Source organism: Aptenodytes forsteri, unplaced genomic scaffold (assembly GCF_000699145.1).
Source record: "Aptenodytes forsteri isolate BGI_AS27 unplaced genomic scaffold, ASM69914v1 Scaffold193, whole genome shotgun sequence".
NCBI classification, from domain to species: Eukaryota; Metazoa; Chordata; class Aves; order Sphenisciformes; family Spheniscidae; genus Aptenodytes; species Aptenodytes forsteri.
The window spans coordinates 1,674,515-1,695,221 of NW_008795405.1; the positions used below are offsets into that span (position 1 = coordinate 1,674,515).

Genomic DNA, 20,707 nt, shown 5'->3' on the forward strand with positions numbered 1-20,707 from the left:
CCCCCATGCCGCCCCACAGCCAGCCCAGCTGGGAGCCTGTCCTGCCCAGCACCAGGGGCTGCTGTGCAGAGGAGGCAGCTCCCAACTTCCCCGCTCTCCTCCCTCCTCGCTGCCCCGTCCTCTTCCCCACAGCTGCTCTGACCTCCTGCCAGCCGGGTGCTCACCTCTGCGTGTGGCGGGCTCTGCGGTGGCATCAGCAGCACCCTGAGGGACAGAAACATAGGACTGCCTCTATCCACGTGCATGTAGCTGGGATGCACCATCCCTAAGACATTTTCTCATCCACCTCCCGGCTCCTCTTGCTCCCTGAGGCACTGTGCTGGGAGGAGAAGCTGCCATGGCTGGGTGCAGCTGGAAGGGCCACTCTGTCCTGAGCACATTGTCCTGAGCAAAACACAGCTCCTGGCCATGCCCAGGGGGCTACCTGCAGAGGGCTTATGCCAGCACGCCATGTGGGTGAGACCCAGGGCACTGCCACGGGGCAAACATTTCTGCAAGGCGGACAGGAAGAGCAGTCGGGCACGGTAAATACTGCCACTGTCACTGGTGGCTCTGGAGGGCTGAGGACAGCCATTGCTTCAACCTGCCTCAGAGCGCTACCTACTAGAAGGGTGCTTGGTGCTCAGTGTTCTTTCTTGGCATCCCCTCCTGACAAACCCATGGCTGCCAAAGGAGATGTCGGAGCACAACCTGGGTCTCCGCTCTGAGGAACTTTCCGCAACAGATGAAGAAAACAGGTGGCTGAGCAACACAAGTCCCAGCCTAGCTCCGCTTCAAATTTGGAAACTTTGGTTCAAATTTCTGCCCTGTCTTGAGATTTCTCACATGTTCTTGGGCAAGTCATTTCATGTCTATGAAGCAGTGATAACGGCAGTGCTGTCCCCTCTCTCAGAGGGGCTGCAAGTACATTCTGAGGGCTGGGCTGCTATAGCAAGGGGGGCACAGAGATGATCAGGAGAGATATGCCAACCTCTACTAACAGCAGGGATCAAGAGACACACATTTTTCAAGTGATATTCATAATAAAGAAACCCAGCCCCGGGAGAGCCTGGCAGAGAATCGGTCCCCAGGCTGCTGCCATCAGACAGGGTGAATTCACACAGCCAGTGTGGGAGACCCCCACTCTGACTGCTCCAGTGGGGTTTCTGCTGCGCCCACGCCAACACAGGGAGACCTGCTTGCGAGCTGGGCTTAAACATGACACTGGGCTCTGTGAGAGGAGTGGTCCTCGAGCTGTCTGCAGCAGTTTCCCTTCCCCTGCTGCCTGCCCAGGCCCGCAGCCAGGCCAGGCTGACAGCAGCCTGGGCTCCTACCCCAGCCCCAGCGAATGCCAGCTGGAGTCAACACTGACCATGAACTAGTGCAGCAGAGCTCCCAGCTCCTGTTGGTTTGAGCTAATGGCCTCTTAGCAAGGGCTGAGCAGGCACATGGCACAGTGCCTTCAGCCATGGCAACTCAGCCAGGGTGGGTAGGGTTTGCAGTTCGTATGCTGTTCCCTCCAGCAGCACCTACTTGCTCTCTTTAGTGCTCTCTCTGGCCACATTTCACACCTCCCTGACACCTATTTGTATGACATCCCCCTTCCTGCCCATCAAGCTACCATGGATGCACCCAGATGTAGCAAGACAAACCTTACTCACCTGCGCAGCAGGAGAAACTTCACCTGGAAAGTGAAACAGTGCATGGTGAGTAGAGACAAGGCTGGCAGGCATCCTCAAACCCTGGCTGCCCTAACTTCACCCCACCTCTAAGACACTGCTGCTCAGTCCCTCACGCTCCTCCACAAGAGCTTGTTCCCAAAGCCAACACACCCAGACTCCTCTCCTGGCACTGCACAGACCCCAGGAGCTTCTACTCCAGCAGGTGCTGGCACAAGCAGTCAGTCACACTTCCCTACAGCTGTGGCGGACAAAAGCCCAAGGACTGCAGTACCAGGGCTGCCACACAGACCTGAGGTCCTGGTGGAGACAGCCTGGCCAGCCAGCACCAACTGTAAAGATGCGGTCACAGGAGCCTGAAACACTCAACCTCCTCTCCAAAGGCTTGAAGATGTTGTGTCTCATGCCCCAGGAACACTAGTAGGGCTGAAGAACATCTTGCATATTCATACAGATGTAGAAAGCCCTTATCAGCTAGAAGTCCATCCACGGGGGCATGGCAGGACCTAGGAATTTGCCCATCCTTGCTAGGGGCCCAGATGAAGCAGCTTGAAAAAGTAGACCCCACACTACCCTCTCCTGCCGAGGTGCCAGGTTGGGGGAATGCCTCCAGGACGCTCCCACGCAGGCTGTCCTGCAGTTGCTGTCTCCTTGCTGCCCAGTCCAATGTCCAGTTGCTGCTCTCCCCTTGCTCTTCCAAGCTGAGGGGTAGCTCTTCTGCCTCTGCCTTCCTCATCGACAGGCGGATATCAGAGCTGGAGTAGGTGTAGCCATGTCCTGCTGGGCAAATCTCCTTGAAGGCTTCTGTGAGGGAAAATCAAATCAAAGCTTTAGAGGGCGGTGGTTGGAAGGAAGAGGCTGGTGCAGGGACCACCTGGCTCACCGCACCCAGACGTGATGGTGGGACAAGTGGAAGAAAGGAGTGAAGATGGACAGGCATGTATGTGAATGCAGGTACCAGTTTCTCCCATCTTATAATTTTCTGGAGATTTGTAAGGGTTAAATCCTTATAGAAACACATCTGGGCTGCAGTGGGTGGATGCTTTGAGCAGAAGGAATCTGCTCACAGGGCAGGGTGGGTTTCTAACAGGCACTGGCTGGTACTCCCAGACACCAAAAACTAAATCCCTCCCCTGGGTCAGTACTGCTAGGAAGGGATCATGCCACAGGAAGGTCCAAGCTGAGAAAGGGAGCAGATAAAAGTGAACCCCTGGTACCTCGGCACTGAGCGCTTTGCACATCACTCAGGATGCTCTGCACAAACCACCTGAAGTCTTTTCCCAGCCCTGAGGATTTTGGTGCTTTCCCCTCCACCCTACCCCATGCTGAGATATGCCAAACTCATCCTCACCTGGCTTTCATCCCAGCAGAAGATGTACGAGAGACAAAAGGACTGTCGAGCAAAGCCAGGCACAGACATGGCTGTGCTCTCCCTCTGGTACAGAGTGGTTTCCCATCAGGGATTTCTCTGTCTTCCCAGTATTATCCAGGTCTGCTCCCTGGGCTGCTGCACCCATCTCATAGGCCAGCATTTGCATCGCTCAGCTCTGGGTCCTGCAATTGTCTGCGTGGTGGCAAGTTCAGGCAAGCCCAAGCCCCAGTCTAACCAGAGCAGGCAAAGCCGAAGCGGGCACGTCTCACCTGAGCCGGGCATGGGGCACTCCTCGCAGTTCTTCCCCCAGCCCTTGCCGACGCGACTGCAGCAGCAGATCTGCTGGGTGATGTGGTGGGAGAGGGGGAAGGAGCACATGCCTCCGGCTGCTGAGCGGTAACACAGCCCCTGCTCCATCGACACCGCTTTGTCCGCTGAAACACAATGGTAGGGTCAGTGCCGGAGGTCAAACTCTACGCTCACCAGAGAAATGAGGACACTCAGGCTCTCCCCCTCGGGCCTTTCTTTGCCTGTGCCTCCCAGTCTGTCCCGAGGGCTGCCCCACCCTCTCCCCAGAACACCCCCCAGCCTTCAGCCATCGGGCCATCCCCACAGCAGCGCCAGCCCCAAGCAAATCCAGCTCCTGTGGGAGCTCTCTCAACCCGTGAGGCTGTGTCCTCTGCTGCTGTACTGCAGCCATGTCCCCTCTAGGCTCCGCAGTGAACAGCAGCAGGGGCCATGAGGTGTCCATGGGGAAGAATGACGGATGAAGAGGGCCTGAGGCATGGGGTCCCATCCTGCACACAAGCGCAGCACAGCATAGCAGGCACTCAGCCACACTTGCAAGAGGCGTGAAGCACGCTGCAGCCTCCACTCAGCTGTGGGGTCCTGCTCAGGCCCCTTTCCCAAATTGAGGGGTTCCCTGGAGCACTTACAGATGCAATGGCTACGGGACGGGTCCAGCATGGTGCCAGGCTTGCAGGTGCAGCGGAAGCTGCCACGGGTGTTCACACACTCGGCGTCTTTGCACAGGCCCTGCATCAAGCACTCATTGATATCTATGAGAAGGAGAGAGCCCGGTGAGATGTGGGGAAGCTGAGGGTGAACTGAACCCCCTACCCAGTGCCTCCCACTCAAATGCCACAGACTGAGGGGGTCTCAGCCGGGCTGGTGTCTGAGGCAGCCTCTGTGCTGAGCAGCATGGTGGGGACCTCCGCGTTGACAGCAGTCCTACATCTGTGGCACAGAGATCACTCGCTGCAGCTGCAGGGATGGCTCGTGAATGACTCCTCTGCTCCGCGGTCCTCGTGGAAAACAGATGTGGCCCCTCCGGCGAGCCACCCCAGCAGGGTCACTCTTACAGCCATCATGGTTATTGTTTGCAAGCCTGGACTGGAGACTCCTGTCCTCTCACCTGACCCCTGGTCCTGCTCATATGGAGCCATCATCCACAGAGGATCCTGGATGAGAAAATCAGTGCCAGCATGCAGGGAGGGCAGTGACTGATCCCGGCACACGGAGCCCAGTGCCAGGCAGGGATGGTGGGCCAGGCGCCAGGTTGCCACTGTAGTGTCTTCTTCTGGGAACTGCTTGAGCAAGCAGGAAGATGCCAAGCTCAAGCCCTGCCTTGAGCTCTGCCTCTGCCCCTGACTCAGCATACATCAGATGCAGTCTTCAGGAAGGCAGCTGGGGTTATCCCAGGGAAGCACCATTGGTCTCATCTATTTGGCCTGCAGCACCTGCCTTTCCTACAGCATCACACAGGAATGTATGAGCTAAGCCGGAGAAGACAGGGATTGGCAAAAGGTACATAAGGGGGAGCTGAGGGCAGCTTTCATGGTGGAGAGTGAGGAGGAAGCCCTCCTCATGGATTGATGTAGCTTTGTATCTTCACTAAAGAGCTTGGCACCAGAAAAGTAAGTGTGCTGATGAAATGTGCTGTGTCAGGAGGCACAAGCAGTGCAGGAAGAGCTGGATGGGAGCACGGAGTGGCAGGAGTGGGATGAATCTCAGCACCACCCCGGGACAAATCACAGGAACATATGCTACAAGCTAAGAGGTGGGAGCAGGCAGTGAGAAGGTCCTGGGCGCACTCGCTGCTCACAGGACAGCTGCGAGCTGCCAAGACCAAGAAATGCCAATGTGGTGCTAGGCAGCATCATGCCAAACACCTTCCAAAGATACAGGGCAGTCCTAATGCCAGTGTACAAGGCCCTGGTGAGACCTCAGGTGCCCTGAAAGCACACAGTGTTGCTCTTGACTGTCTCAAGGTGGAAGGGGTGCAGAGGTGGGCTGCTGGGACACTCGGAAGAATGGAGACACAGGAAGAGCCTGACTGAGACCAGCTAGGCTTAGGAACGGCTTTCCCAGCACTACCTTATTCCTTGGAGCTGAAGCATCACTGCTTGGTAGAAGTGGGGGTATCACACAGCCAGCTATGACAGCTGGAGTTCAGACTTAATGACCTGAGAGGTCCTCCCCAGTCTTGTGCTCTTAAATTCCTCCGTTCACCCCACTAGCTGCCCTATACATGGTTGAGACACACAGGGGCCGTCAAGACCAGGCCATGATGTTCAGTCAATTGGAAGTACCAAAGCTACAGGGATGTGCGGCAGGCCAGGGAGGAGTAGGGTTTGGCTGTGCAATGTAATGGTTTCCTGCTCCATACCAAGCACAGGACAGAGTTCATGAGAAAGACCAGTGGCCAGACCCCAAATGTGCTGGGAACCCCACTCAGAGAAGAGGCGCGCTCATCCCTGTCACTCCCCCACACGGTTGGAGCACTGTGTTATTCCAACACACCAAGTGGATGAAGTGTTTGGCCTCCACATAAGCAAAGGGATTGAAGGGATTAGAGTAATGAGAGCACAAAACAAACAAGCACCAAGGGCTGGGCTTTATGAGCTTAATATAAAACAGGGCCACGTCCTGGCCTCAGTCCAGCCCCCTCTATTCCACTGGCAGCAGAGGACCCACCCGCAGTGGAAATCCCCACGGGGAACAGAAGCAGGCAGGCACGCTCGGGGCTACGCACTCCTACCCCCTGCAGCATGCCAGCAACAGCGCTGGCCCACAAGAAGAGGCCTCAGGGACCACAAACCGAGATCTGTAAGCTGTCTCAGCTGCTTCCTCCCACCCCACACAAGCCTGCCAGTGCTCGTCAGAAACAGCCACGCTGGGTCAGGCAGCCTGTGGTGGAAAGGTGCAGGCTGGTTTACACTGGTGCTTGGTGAGCAAAAAGGAACTGAGTCAGCAACAGACACCAAGGATATACGGACACCAAGGATATACGGACACCAAGGTGCTGGCACGTGTCCTGTGCAGTGATACCTCCCTACCACTGTCTCCAGGCACCCCAGCCTGCAGCCTCCAAGACAATCTTTGCCTCATGTCTAGCAACCACATTATCACTTCCGGTGCCATCCTTCTTGCTGGTCCCAGCAGCACCGGGAGGTTTCCTGACTGGGTCTGCCAGGCACTCTCAACTCAGACTCATTGCAGCCTTGTTCCTGGTCAATGGGATGAAGGAAAGGAAGGGAGATCTTGCAGAGATAAGCCATTTGTTCCTCTGCTGGAAGGCACCAGAGACAACCCTTTCTGTCCATACAGAACAGAGGAAAGTGGGCTCTTGCCAGGGCCCTCCTCCAGTCACTCATCTGTGCTTTGATGACAGCCGGCAAAGCCAGAGCTCAGCTTCTTCCCAGCTCAGCTCCTCTCCTACAGCCAATGACCTCAGGAACAAACAGCTGCTGTCTAGCCCCTTGGCTCCCCTCCCACCTGGGCCAGCAAGAGAAGGCCCCGTGTAGCCTCTCCCACAGTCTATCAGCCAAATTGCTCACTCTGGACCCTGAGTGAGGTGCTGGGCTTCCTGACACATGTCCCGCTGCAACAGCAGAGATGGGAAAAGCACCTCAAGGCAGCAGACTGTCTGCAGAACAGTACTTCTCCAGCCCAGCTTATGAAGGAGCACACAGAGGCACAAATCTCGGGTTCATGGTTCATGTGCAAAAACATCTTCCTAGCCAACTCCACATTGCCATCTCCCTCTGCTCCTCAGAGCGCTGAGCCTCTCCCTGCTCCAGAGGGGACACAAATCCAGAGCAGGCGCTGCAGGTCTCTACTCACTGACATGAGTCCCTCAGTGGCTCTGCTCTTCCAACTCCTATTCGATATCTTGGGGTAGCTCCTCATACCCGCAGCAATGTCTATGGCTGCATAAGGGATGAGATCTGAGCACCAAGGAGAATAGAAGCTGTTGCCTTGTTGAAAGTTCTCCCCCAGGACAACGTGGGGAGGCTGAATCATTAATTAAGTAAGCATGGTGGAAAGTCCCAGCTAAAAGAGATGAGTCATTGGATTGCCAGCCCTGGGTTTGCATGGCCGGGGCCCAGGCTCCCTGCTGCATCTTCGAGATGACACCTCTCAGCTTATCATGAATCACGAGAAGGGAACCACAAAATTCCACTTCAGTCAGAGCACGGAAAAACACAAGCCCTGTGGGCCAAGAGATGCCAAATAAACATGAACCGGACAGAAAAGCGGAGTGATGGCACCTTCCTCACACAGAGCTGAGGGACCGCGGGAGTTGAGAAACAGATAGACCCCAGCAGCATGGGGCAGGCAGGGCAGCCTGGCAGCATGGGCAAGCGACATGCTTGGAACAGAAGGACTCGCTTTTATGGCACTCTCCCACTTGAAAATGAACAACTGAACAAGCCGACAACCTTCCCAAATGTTTTCAGGCAACAGAATTTCTGTTGCTTCAGATGACAGGAGAAGTGTTTTTACACTCACGTAGCAGAGCAGCAACATAGGTCCTTACTGTGTCAGTAGGACTTAGCAGGTGAGTTTCCTTGTGCTGGCCCAACTATGCGCTGACTATGCTTATCAGCTGAGTCATGTAGTCCAGTGTTACCTGTTTTTTTTTTATGCTTGATGAAAGCACAGGGATTTTTATAAGTCACGTCCTTTGTAGATCTGTATCAGGGAGTTAGATAACTGTATTTTACTTGTGTAGATAATTACAGCTCTGACAGTGGATGCGGGAAGGAGAAAGAGAGATGAAAGCAGCATCCTTACCTTGGCAGTGGCTCCGGTTCAGCCTCTTGTATCCTTGGGGACACTCCACCTGCCCATTCTCAATCACAGGGTGTGCTGGGAAGAAAGCAAACAGTGTGGGACACCAGCAGTAGAGCCAGCCACCAGCATCCTACCTTCTCTCTGCCCTCCTTGCAGAGGGGAAAGGGTCCCTAAGTCTGCCTTGGATGGGCCTCTGATGACTCCCAGGGCAGAAGGAAAGGTGAGAGCAGCCACATTTCACAAGCGGTATCTTCTGCTGCTTGGCAGGTGCCAAAATGGTGACCCAGAGGTGCTGCCTGTACTTCATATCTACCACTGTGTCACCTTGGCTCCTCCCAGGCCAGCTTGGATAGCCAGGTGGCACATGACAAGGGGGATCAGAGTGAAAGGAACGACACAGGTCCTTGACAAGATGCTGAAATAACAGCCCAAGGCCTGCTTATTACATTTTCCCCCCTTTTTTACTGCATGTGATTTCCTGCCCCGATCAGTTTCATCAATGAAAATTTCAAATTGCTGCTTAAAATAGTTTTGTGGGTTTCAAAATGGCCTATAACCTGTACCATTAAATCTCTCCCAATTTTTTAAAGGCAAGTAAAATGTGGCCCATAAATTCCAAGGAGGTCAAATTTAGGCACCGTATTTTGGAGCAAGGGAAAGGGAATCCAGGAGGTGACGGGTTGGGAAGTGAGTAAGCATGGGGTGGGGTAGGAAGAAGGGTGCTTTGCCTAAGGACGGGATTTTTCCCAGGGTGGGGTTTCTTTTTAGTCTTCTGGACCGTACGCTTGGGAACAAGAAGTGTGTGTAACAGCTAAGTGACTGTCCAGCCGTATTCCCACCACTCGAATTCCTCCTGCCTGGCATCAGCAGCACACACCCTGGTGTCATACGTGGAAAGCCCTCCATGGCAATAGCCTTACTGAGGATCTGGCAGATTCCTAACACATTGCAGCTTTCAAGAACCAGGGACAAACTGAGACCATCCTTGTGCCAAGAGATGGTCAGAAAGAGCCTGCAAAGGTTAAGAACACAAACAATGCGCTGGAGGCAGAGAACAGGCGTGTCCATAACTTTTTGTCCTGGACACTTTGACCCTATAATGCAGTTTAAAGCCATTCTAGGACACTTCTTGAAAGGCAAAAGTTAGGGACCAGCTTCCTAGAATAAAGGCGCTTGGGAAGTAAAAGACTGGAGAACAACAAGCCGTTCACCAGCCTGTACCAGGAAGGAGAATAGAAAGCCTAGTTTCCGCAGGTGTATTAAATGAAGCTACAAGGTGTTCCGGGTGCAGCGAGATCCTCAGTGGACGGATGAATGACTAATGACGAAAAATCTATTCACCCCCTTCAACAGTTCAGTCATGAATTGTAAGCAGGAGGTGCTTACAAATATCTGGATGTTAGGGGCGAGGGAGTTGCTGGTGATACTGGGAATCGCTGGGTACATTTCCAACCTTCTGGGAAAGAAAAAACAACCTCTGGTTCAGGGACTCCAGGCTCAGCGCCCCGGTGGGATTCCAGGTCCTCCCACACTGCAGCCTGTGGGCTCGGGGCTGCCGACAGGCATTAACTGTGCTTGGAAGCATCTGTCAGCCTCAGCACAATGTGATAACAGACGCTCAAATGAAGCAGCATCGTTATGTGCAAGCCCTCCGATGGGGAGCCAAGCATGCCAGAGATCAAACAGCGATGACATGTGTCACAGCCCCGCTCCCTCTCCAAAAAGCCTTTGCAGAGAAACAGATCCCGCAGCATCCCTCTGCCAGATGCTGCTGGGGAGAGGGCAAAGCAGAAAATACCCGTGATGGGGGGTGAGCTTGTAGGTCTCGTGCCACCTCAGCACTTGTACGACTCCAGTCTGCAGAAACCTGCGACTCGTTACTGAAGCAAATCACTCGTGAGGCTGCAGACAAATGTCTTAATTTTGCAAAGAAACTCACATTCCCTGGAAAGAATAACTGTAATGTAATGTGAGCAGATCTCTCTGTACCAAGGGGAACCAAGACAGTTTCTGAAGTACTGGATGGAGGCTGCTCTCTTTCTGCCAGGACCTGGCCGCAAGGGAAGACAGCGTGTGGCTGCAGGAGGATGTAAGCTATTAACTCTCAGCTTTGTACTTGGTTACTCGAGCAGAGGACCATTTCCTTCCACGAGCTCTGATGTTGTCGAACTACAGCAGAGACGGCCAAAAACCCCTGAAAAACCAGCCTAGGACACCTGAGTTTCCTGCAAAGGGGATCAGCAGCCACCCTTCTCCCATTAAGCTGGTAGGAGCGGGAGGCCATTCCTCTGGAACCCAGCAAAGGGCAACGCCTGGGAAAAAGCCAATCTGATGATTGGAGAGGTCAGAAATCTGTCAGCACCCACAGCCAGAGGAGTCCCGGCCTCCCGTGTCTATGTGTCTGTGTGTCTGTCTGTCTGTCTACACTCTCTCTAGGAAGGGGTGCTCCTGGAGCCTGAGGCTGGGGACGGAGCAGCTGAGCTGCATCTGTCAGGCAGAGGGATTTCAGGCTTGCTGAGGGTATGATTTCAGAGCCTCACCTCCCGGGTACTTCAGCCCCGTGGGCACTGCACTGAAGCGATGTGCTCACCAGGTACCTGCACACCAGGACTCCGTCTCGGCTCTCCTCATCAATCCCTCCAGCTCTGCTTCATCCCACCGCCCAGTGCTGCTTTCAGCAAGGTCTGCAGGCACCAGACATCCCCGGCAGGGTCGGGCTCTCCCAGGGGAGCACGCGTGCAATAAGCTTACAGATCCAGAAAGGTGAGCACAAAGCAGCCACAGCCCAGGACTCCCACAGCACCTTTGTCCCCAGCTAGAACAATACTCAAGCACAGCAGAATGAGAAGGGAAATGAATGCACAAAAACCAGGCAGAGGGGTTTTGTAGCCTAGCAGGATGATCTTTAAGCAGCCAGGCACACTTCGTAAGTTGTCCATCACTTCCCAGAATAGGCTTTACCCAAGGGCCCTGGCTGCCCAAATGTTGTCTGAAGACGGGATGAAGAAGCTCAGGCTGATGGTGAAGTGGAAAGAAACCACTTCTAGTCGTGGTAGCCACAAGGGCCTGAGCAAGGCAAGGTTTGTAGGGTGAGATAATACATTGCCTTAGGCCAGCCATTATCACTCTGTTAAAAGGGGAAGAGGCAAGCCTGTGGTCAGATGAGAAGTGAGGAAATGTTTGGCTGCTGAAAGCTAGCCCATTTCTTTCAACTCTTTCCATTTATCATACAGAAGGCATTATCTCTCTGAGAAAACTTGCCTTGCTGAACTCCTTTGCCACTTTCAGGACTCACAGACATTTCTGGAGACTCTGGACTGGCTCCACAGAAGAACCACAGGCCCAGCTGGACCCCAGGCATCTCCCTGTGCCCACAGTGGGCACAGAGCGTGCAGCTGTGAGGGTGGCTGTGGTGCCTCTGCTTGCTCTGGGTTTTCCAGATTGTGGGAGAGGAAAGGAGCCAGAGTGCATGGTCTTGTGGCATCTGGAGTGGTTGGGGTGGTGGACTCATACAAACCTCAGCTTCGTTTAGTGTGAAGCAGAGAAGATCAGCCTCCACCGCAGAAAGGACCTCAGCTGCTGAACTTGCTGGCAGAAGAGCAGAGCAGCTCCAACACCACAGCAACCTCCAGAGAGAAAAAGTATTGAAGATGCCAGACCAAGAAGCAGGCAGGGCTGTGGCTGTGGGAATGAGTTCCCAGGCAGAATGGACAAGAGGGAAAGGACACGAATCCTTCAGTCCAGATCTGTCATGACCACTCTCCTCTCCTCCGGGTGGTCTGTGGTAGGCAGGCTCCCGCAAGGCTTTCTCCAATGCCCCAACAAAGGCTACGGTAGCAGGTGTGAGGAGGGCATGCACCAGTGCTGATGTGCGATGCAAAACTAAGCCCTCTGCTCTACTCATGGTCAATAAAGATCTTCAAGGTGAAAAAGATGCTTGGAGGAAAAAAAGACTCTGGTAATTACTGTTGGCTTTTGGGGTCATTTCAACAGAGAGAACCTCATTCTTCTCCCACAGTGGCTTCCAGCTGGGACAAGATACCTCTGTACCTAAAAAAACCCCACTTTTGCAACACTGTGCTGCTGTGTGCCGAGACCACGATGCTGCACATGAATGATGGGCAAAACAAGCACTCTGCAGAACAAGGCAGTTCTGAAAATGCTGTGCTTCCCCAGGTACTGCTTTCTGTGGTACTGCCACAGTATTGCAGAGGTTTCAGCTTCTTTCCCCACCTCCAGCCCTTCTTCACTGTCTCAGACAGACTCCCTGTGGCACGTGGTGTGGCAGTGGCAGAACCAGCCCCCTCCGTAGCCTCATTCCCATATTTCCAGGGTTTTTTTCCCTGTTTCCTCCCTGATTTGATCACAAGAGCAGACCAGGAGGTTGATTTTCAAGGGGCTTCCTGTGGCTGTTTCAATGCCTGCAGGCACAGCGCAGGGGAGCGTGCGGCTTGTGGAGCCACTCGGCATTTCTGATGACGACGGCTCCATGGGTGAGCTGCCACCCGTCTCACGGTGGGAGGTCTGTTTGGGGAGTGCTGCGGATGCCAAACCAGACATTACAAGATCCAACTTTCCAGTCCACTCGGCATCTGATGACGACGGCTCCATGGGTGAGCTGCCACCCGTCTCACGGTGGGAGGTCTGTTTGGGGAGTGCTGCGGATGCCAAACCAGACATTACAAGATCCAACTTTCCAGTGAAATTCAGACTTTTCTCTAGGACAAAAAACTTGAAAAAACACTGGGAGTGGGAATAAAAACAAAACAATAGCCTTCAAAGACTTGTTTCTTAATGCAGTTAAAACCCATAGGCAGGAGGAAAGAAAGCAGCCCAGGAAGATCTGCAGTGAGCACAACCGTTGGGTGCGCAGCCCAGCCCACGCTCAGGCTGACTGCAGCCTGAAATAAGGGACAGCGGGCAGTGAAAAACCAGGACCTGGAAGATGCAGGTTTACTGCTGCAGCCAGAAAGTTCCTCAAACCCCCGCAGAAAGGTGAGACCTGTAGCTCCTGCGCAGTAGAGGAGAGGGTGTCCATCACCGATATGGGCTTCTCCTGGAACAGTGCTGGTGACAGAGCTGTGTGGTCTCAGGGACAGGGAAGAGGTGGAAGAAAAGGGCTGTGACCCCCTCTGGGCAGATCGTCTCGCCTTGCCTTCAGAAAAAACTCTCCACTACCGGTTTCCTTTATCCCCACGTGCCTGAGGAGGGCCAAGGCTTCAGGGAAACCAGTGTCCAAATCCACACCCTCCCTGTGGGGGGTCTGTGTCAACCTGGAGCTTGGGTCTTGTTGGTTTTAGTTTCCACGGACCATGTCTTCACCTTGTTCCAGCATGTTCTTCTCCACACACCACTGTATACCCCAAAATAGTATATGGTCTGACAGGTAAGCAGGAGTAGCTCTGCCCAGCAGTGTGCCTGCTACTAGCCCCACAACCTGAGCTTGCCATGGGACAGGACATTGCTTCAGTGCAGCTTCCTCACCAGCACTGCTCAAATACCCTGCTTGGCCTTGGGCTTCCTCCCAGCCACATCCAAGTGTCTCTACATCAGCTGCTTCCTCAGCCTCCGATTCCCTTTTCCCTCTATCAGTCTTCTCTGAGTTTTAACTTCCAGCTCCCATATCCTCCTACCTCTCTGTTCTAGACTTTCACTGTGTGCTCCAGCACCTCCTCCAAGTACTAAAGACCCAGGAGAGTCATTGGATGTCTCCGTCTGATTTATCCTATCTTGCAGCACAGCACGTTTCATCCAGCCATCTCCAGCCGGAGTTGAAGGACTGCAGCTGCACGACAGCATGCAGGTGTCCTGCCACTCTCCAGGGCCCTGCCTCTGGCTCATTCTCTTTCTCTCATGGATTGGGTGACAGCCTTTGCCCCAACAGCTCACGGAGCAAGGTCTCGGCTCTCCCCTTTCTCCCAGGGCTGTCTCTGACATATCCTGGGGATCCTATCTTCAGCTCTCACTTACATGAGCAACAGCAAACTCCCAGTGACTTCTACTATAGCCTGCTTGAATATCCATCTCTGTGCCCACTTCTCTGAAGGGGCCTAACAATATACACCCTCCCAGCAGCAAACCAGACAGCCAAAAGCCTGAGCAGATCCTAAGGAAACCTCTGAGACTAATGTAACACCCGCTACAGAGAATCCTGGCCAGGTCAACCCCACCTCTACCTTAATTCTGAACTCAGCTTTTAACATAGTCTCCTTAGGATGCAGACAAAGCATTCAAGTGCCTTGGCTTTTCTGATGCTGGGCAAAACACAAAAAATAGCGAGGATTGGTCATGGCAGGTTTGCTCGGACAGATGCCTGCCTCTGATTCTTCTTTTTCTCTGATGTCTTTCCGCACACAAACACGTACCAAACATGAAAGCTGCAGTCGACGGAGACATCCGGACGTATCCAGACTCTACTAACAATCAGTGTCTCGGGCAGACAGTCAATCCAAACAAGTTCTTCATTTGTCTAGCTCTTGCCTGGCTGCACTTCTGTACATTTGTAAGTGTTTACACTGAACTAGCTTCTGCCATTTCTGTCTCTGGTTGCTGGAATTAAACTCCCAGTGCTGTCAAGTCTGCTCTGGTCCACGCCTCCCCGGCACACACAAGCGCAAGAAGTTCTCTCCGAAGACCGCAGTGCCAAGAAGAAAGCTGGAAACATCCACTGGACATGTTATCGCTGTGCACGAGACACGAGGTCACTGAACTACAGCCCAGTGACTTTGAGCACAACATGCAAGACCAGGAGACAGAAGGGCTGTGAGTGTGGGATGTGGTCTACAGGCAGGAACGATGTGGAGTGATGCCTTCATACTGGACAGGCATGGACCTGGGAAGCCCTGGCAGAGGAGGCACGGGGCAATGGGAGGTCACAGTGCTCGTTGGCTCTGTGAGAGCAGTAAGATCATGGAGAAAGGACTGTTTCCCTGGCTCCCTCTGGGGTGAGATCTCTTGTCTGCGAAGACAGCACACCAGAGAAAAGCATGCCAGCCGCCTGGGCTTCTCACTTCACAACAGCCGGGCTCTCTAAGGCTGCCTCCATTGAGTGTCTGCCTTACAGCTCCCTTCACTTGCACTGTGTGGTCTCCTGCATGTGGGGCTGGTTACGGGCCAGTCAATCAGAGGTAGCCAAAGGAGGAAGATACTTGCACACAATTAAAGAGGATGAAAATGGCCCCTTCAACTAGCCTGAATTCCTGCCAAAATCAACAAGAGCTATTTGGTCTCCAAAGGGAAACTTCATCACCCAAAGCCAGAGGGACTGAGAATGGGATTTTCTTGTGGCACAGGAAGACAGAAGACCCATGGGGATACATTTTTCATATCCCCATGGAATTAAGCTGAAAAAAAGCCACACAAGCATCTGTCCACTCAATGAAGACCAGCAGCGACAACCTCTCTTGAATTTCAGCTGCTGCTGGGACACGGGGCATGTGCTGAGCTGTGGAAGTGGGACCTGCTGGCAGCTAGGAAGCATTTCATAAGTGCATTTGCTCTACTGGCTGGCTGACTGCAAGGAGCACATGGGGGTATTTCGTGCCTGTTTTCATGTCTTGGAAGCCTGTGATTAGAGACACATTTTGAAGCCTGAAAATCTAAGTCCAGCAGAGCAATCACTGCTGCAGCTCTGGCCGCTGAGTGATACCTAGCATCCTGGCATGGAGAAAGAGAAAGGAGGTGCAGAGATTTTGCAGCCATCTGCAGCCTAACCAATGTGTTAAGCAGCCCCCCTGCTTCCTAATGGGGGGATCACAGAGAGACAGGGCAAGTAACGGGGAGACTGCTGTGAGATGGGGAGGAGAAAGCTGTGACTGGGGATGCAAAGGTTGGGGACGAAGAGGACGGGGGTGAGGCCCATGTGGGGCATTTCCTTGTTTGTGCTGAACCTGGAGACCCTGTGGTCACCCACGTACCACATGTGCCCAAGGCTCCCTTGAGGCTGGCACACAGACGAGGGCAGGCAAGGAGCAGCGTGGCCCGGGGCCACAGCAGAGCCGTGCAGAGCAGGAAGATGACAGCAATCAGCTCTCCCCAGATCTGCGCTGGGTTCCAGGATGCTGACAACCTCGTCTATGATTGCGAGGAATTTGGCTCCAGCCGGCCCTAACCCTGGCTGAGGAGGAACCGAATCGAGGGAGGACAATGAGACGCAAACAGCTCTTGGGAGTGTGCATGCAAGCGAGTGGGACAGCCTCTGCGCAGAGCTAGAAGACACCAACACCACACTTGCTTGCACAAAACCTGCCGCCTTGAACACCTCTGCTCTCCTCAGGGGTCAAAGTCTCCTGGACCATGGGGTCTGTTTACTTTAGTCCTTTGATCCAGTGAAGGCATGTGAACGAGCAGCCAGGCAGTGATGAAAGGGGGCAAGCGGGCAGGCAGGGGAGAGGTGAGCAGCTCCCTGCCTGTGTTGCATTGGACATGTGCACCTTGCCCTGCAGTGGACCTGGTCAGCACCAGCTGCCTGCGGGGCTGCCTCCCTCCAGCCAGGAGTCCTTCAGCACAGCCTCTCCACTGCAGTGTGGGAGGGGGGCTGTGGCGCAAGGGGCCGTGCCTGTCACAGAGCACCCCGAGCGAAGCAGCCAAGGAATCCCCGTCTCCCACTGGATCAGCCCGTCCGGCTCCCGAGCACAGCAGAAAGAGGGCTGGACGCCCATGCCCCTGGAACGGACCCCGGGTGCGTTCTTGCCAATTGTTTGATGTAGTGTTATTTCCAGAGCCCCTGCCAAGCCCGTGTCGGGCCCAGAGCAAGCCCGTAACTCTATAGGGCCGAGTCTGCAGCCTCCTCCGCCAATCTAGGACTGCACCTCCTAAAACCACGGACACTCTTTTCCTGTTTCTCCCTCCAAGTGGGGCTGGCACGGCCCGAACCACCGGCTGCACCAGGGTTTCGCAGGGGTGGTTTGGGGAGAAAGCACTGAGCCTAGGGCCAGCACCCAAACCAGAGCACTCCTTGGGGCAGCAGCAGAGGGGGCACAGCCCCGTGTGCCACCCTGGACATGCTGCCCATCCCCAAAGGCCTTGGGCAAAGTAGAGCCACATGGCAGGGGACCCGTGGCTCTGCACCACGCCTCCTCAGCCATGTGAGGCAGCCTGACCATTTTTGCTTGCCGAGGGTGCAGGCCATACCTCGCACTGTCCCCGATGGCGGCAGCACTCACCTGGCCGGGGGGGGCAGGCCAGGCACTGGTCTGCACCCCAGAAAAGCCCCACGCTGCCGCAGCAGTCCTCCAGCTTGGTCAGCCCTGGCAGGGGGTTGGTGCACTGTGGAGAGAGGACCAGAGGATCAGGCTTCTGCGGGACGGGAAGGGGACACGTGCCTGTCCGCTGCAGCCGGCTGGCACGGCAGCGGCAGAGCCGGCACAGGGGATGATGGTTTGGGGTCAGAGGCTGGCACAGCCCTCCTGGCACAGCTCCCCACCGGGACACAGCAGGACCGGGGATGTTGTTTAAGACAGTAAACAGTTGTGCAGACAGAAAAACATGAGACTCCCTCGACTGCACCCCTCGGAGGGGAAGGGGACATCAAACGGAGCAGGAGATGAACCAGAGATGATATCACCAGGCAAAGCCCTTGGATCAGCCATGTGCCTGGCTGATTAGCCAGCGAAATGGGTGCACCACTCCAGCCCGGCGGGGAGCTTGCGGTCAGGCACTTTACTCTGCTTAATGAGTCTCTCTTTCCCGCCCTGCTCGCCCCCCCCCAGCAAGGCCCTCTGGATTACAGGCTTCCCCATTAGAGCGGAGCCGCCGTGGCCCACAGGGCCAGAGCTGCCCCTGTCCAGGCGCGCGTGGCCGCCTGCCCAGCGCTCGCATACCGATCGGCTCGGCTGTGGCTGAGCAGGGAGAGGCAAGTGCTCCCCACCGGGCTCCTCACCCTCTCCCAGGCACGGCATCACCCCGGCTGGGTGAGATGTGAGCACAGCAAAGGTACCCCCCGCCGCCCCCCTCGCCCCCCACGGAGCGTCTCCCGCAGCCTCTCTGGGCATCTGCGAGCATCACTGTGCATCATCATTTGCTCCCAGGCACAGAGAGCCGCTGTCTCCCCACGGAGGAACGGAGCTTTTCCAGCCCCAGGGTCTGATCTCTATTTTTGTGCTGGGGGATGGCTGAGAATGCATCCCACTAGGAACGGCTCTGATGGGAGCAACTGAAGGACGGGATGGGAACAGGGAGCAGCCCCCCAGGAAGGGCTGGGGAGCAGTGGGGAGGGGGCTGGGTCCCAGGCTGCCCAGCCGGGGGGTCTTGCTGAGCGTGAGCTGCTCCGGGGGAGCTCACAGGTGTTCCTGTGGGTGCCAAAAACCTCCAATGCTTTTCCAGTGACGCAAGAGAAACATATGGGGAAAGACAAAATAAGAAATTACGATGACTGCGGGACAGGGTGAGAAAGCCCCTCACGTGCGTTTGCTTCTCAAGCCCCGACCGAGCTGCCCGGGAAGGCGTTGTTCCATGGAAATCAGACTTTCATTTATCGTCTGAGAGGGAAAGGAATTTTCCTATGTTTTATACGTTTCCTACAATAATCGCAGAGCGTGGCTGCAAATGTTGCTATAAATAGGGCACCCTTTTTAAACGAGACTGCGTGTGAAAGCCATCAAGTCTGGGCTGTGCTGCCCCAGGCCACAGCCTGGTCAGGGCAAGGCAGCGAGGTCTCCCTGTTGAGCCAAAACAAGGGATTTTCTTCCCAAGTACTAACACATTGTTGCCCATGCCCACGGCACCTGGGTGATGCCCACGCTGATGCTGAAGAGCTTCACGCAATGAAAGGCCACCCTCCCTGCCCCATAAGCCAATGCACCTGTACCCTAGAACAAGAAAGGTATCTCCACACACATGCTCCAACGCTTGACGGGTGACCCCTTACCTGCCCATGGAGAGCCTCCCGAAAACACCTCCCCAGCAGCCCTGGGGCTCTCTGCTGCTGCTGGCCGCTCTCTGTGGCAATGCTGTTGCCGTTCCCGTGGGCGTAGGTGTACCAGGGCATGGTAGCCAGCTGAGGCACCAGGACCGCTTCCACGCTGTTCTCCTCCGACACCTCTGTGTCACCCCGCACCCTGGCCACCTGATGAATCTGCACGGTGGCTTCTGGAGGGTGGTTGATGTGGACGTTTACCAGGGAAGGGTTTAGGGAAGCTGGAAGATGAGTTTATACCACAGTTGCGACAATCTGGCAACAATTTGGCACCTGAAGAGCATCTTGTCATCAACAAAGTCACAAGGGAGGAAAGGTAGACTGACCCCACCAGAAAATCTAGAGGAAGATTGCATCTAAGAGAAGATACTTCTCTGGCCCAAAACCAGGACAAACCTACCAAAAACTTTCCCTGGTGACCTGAGCCCTTCAGAAACTAAGGGAACCACTTTTCTAACAACCTGGCCTGAAAAGGCAAGCATAAGGAGGCAGTGGCCTCCTCAGGCCTGTTAATGAAGATCTGAGGAGCACCCAAGTAGGAGGACTCAGAAGTATGAGGGAAATGCGGGGTCTGGAGCCCCCAGCCATGCTCACCCAGCTGGTTGGACAAGGGCAGGGTGTACGTGGAGTGCTTCATGGAGCTGCCGGATGGGGTCTTTGGGGCTCTCCCTCCTTGCTTCTTTTCCAGAGAGGGAGCTGGCAGGTGGCAAAACTTCCCCGTGGAGTTGGAGGGGCACCAGCACTCATCCCGGCCCACGCAGCGCCCTCCGTTCAGGCAGGGGATCTGGCAGAAGTCTGCAAGGCAAAGAGAGGTCTGCTTAGCAAAGAAACTGTGCCACTGTCTCTAGCCAAGGGGTGGCTGGGGGAGGCCAGGCAGCTGGATCTGGGCCAGCACTAGCCCCACGGTGCCCAAGGAGCAGACCCAGCACCGGGCTGGGGTCAGCACTTGCAGCCTGGAGGCAGCCTGGGGTCCCTGCTGTGCACCGCCATCCAGCGGGCAGCAGGTGAAGCCGGGGGTCCTCCCTGAGCTCTGCTCAGGGTTGGAGTCATGGGTCGAAGATGATGAGCCCTCCCTTGGGCTCTGGGGCCATGGCCAGCCTGGGGCACCCATGCCCTGTGGGGCAACCCCCCAGGGCCAAGGTGGTGTTGCTGGCACAGCAGGATCCCTCAGAGTGGGGCAGAAGCTACGGCAGCCACATGCGGCCGAGTAGGCACAATTCCTTCTCTTCTGCATCACCCCCTCCCCACTTGGCAGGGTTTTTACTCCCAGCCCAGAAGGGAGCTCAGTGGGGAGGGGAGAGGCGGAAGGAGAGAATGGGCAGAGAGCCACATCCTCAGATCCTGTCTCCCGGCCAGCCCTGGCCCTGCCAGCAGGTCAAGTGGGAGAAGCTTGGAGTGGGACAAAAGAACCGGGAGCAATTCGTCTGTATAGGCTCAGGAAAAGCATCCACAGATGAAACCGAAGTCATGTCTTTTCCGGCCTCATCAGATGCTTGGAGCACCCCAGAGCGTCTCTCAGTGTGAGCGACACTCGGCCAAGGCACGGGATTTCCTGACAGATCATCCTGACTCATTTCAGTGTGAGATGAGACACTGCTGCTGCGCATCCCAGGATGGCTTGTTAGGTTCATCCCAAGGGATGAGCTCCCACCCTGCTCCGAGTTCATTTGCTCAACCCCAGCA

At 55.1% G+C, this 20,707-nt stretch overlaps 1 protein-coding gene across 1 annotated transcript in view; it reads right to left on the reverse strand.

Moving 5' to 3' along the window:
- The window catches only part of LTBP2 (latent transforming growth factor beta binding protein 2), a 68,805-nt gene that overhangs the window by 18,330 nt on the left and 29,768 nt on the right, over window positions 1-20,707 (reverse strand). The window contains exons 6-14 of the mRNA XM_009280911.1: window positions 19,619-19,819; window positions 18,977-19,245; window positions 17,274-17,376; window positions 8,110-8,184; window positions 3,966-4,088; window positions 3,300-3,464; window positions 2,232-2,462; window positions 1,641-1,663; window positions 165-204 (exon numbers count right to left, since the gene is read on the reverse strand). Coding sequence (XP_009279186.2) covers window positions 165-204; window positions 1,641-1,663; window positions 2,232-2,462; window positions 3,300-3,464; window positions 3,966-4,088; window positions 8,110-8,184; window positions 17,274-17,376; window positions 18,977-19,245; window positions 19,619-19,819 — 1,230 coding nt within the window. The remainder of the gene's footprint in view (window positions 1-164; window positions 205-1,640; window positions 1,664-2,231; window positions 2,463-3,299; window positions 3,465-3,965; window positions 4,089-8,109; window positions 8,185-17,273; window positions 17,377-18,976; window positions 19,246-19,618; window positions 19,820-20,707) is intronic.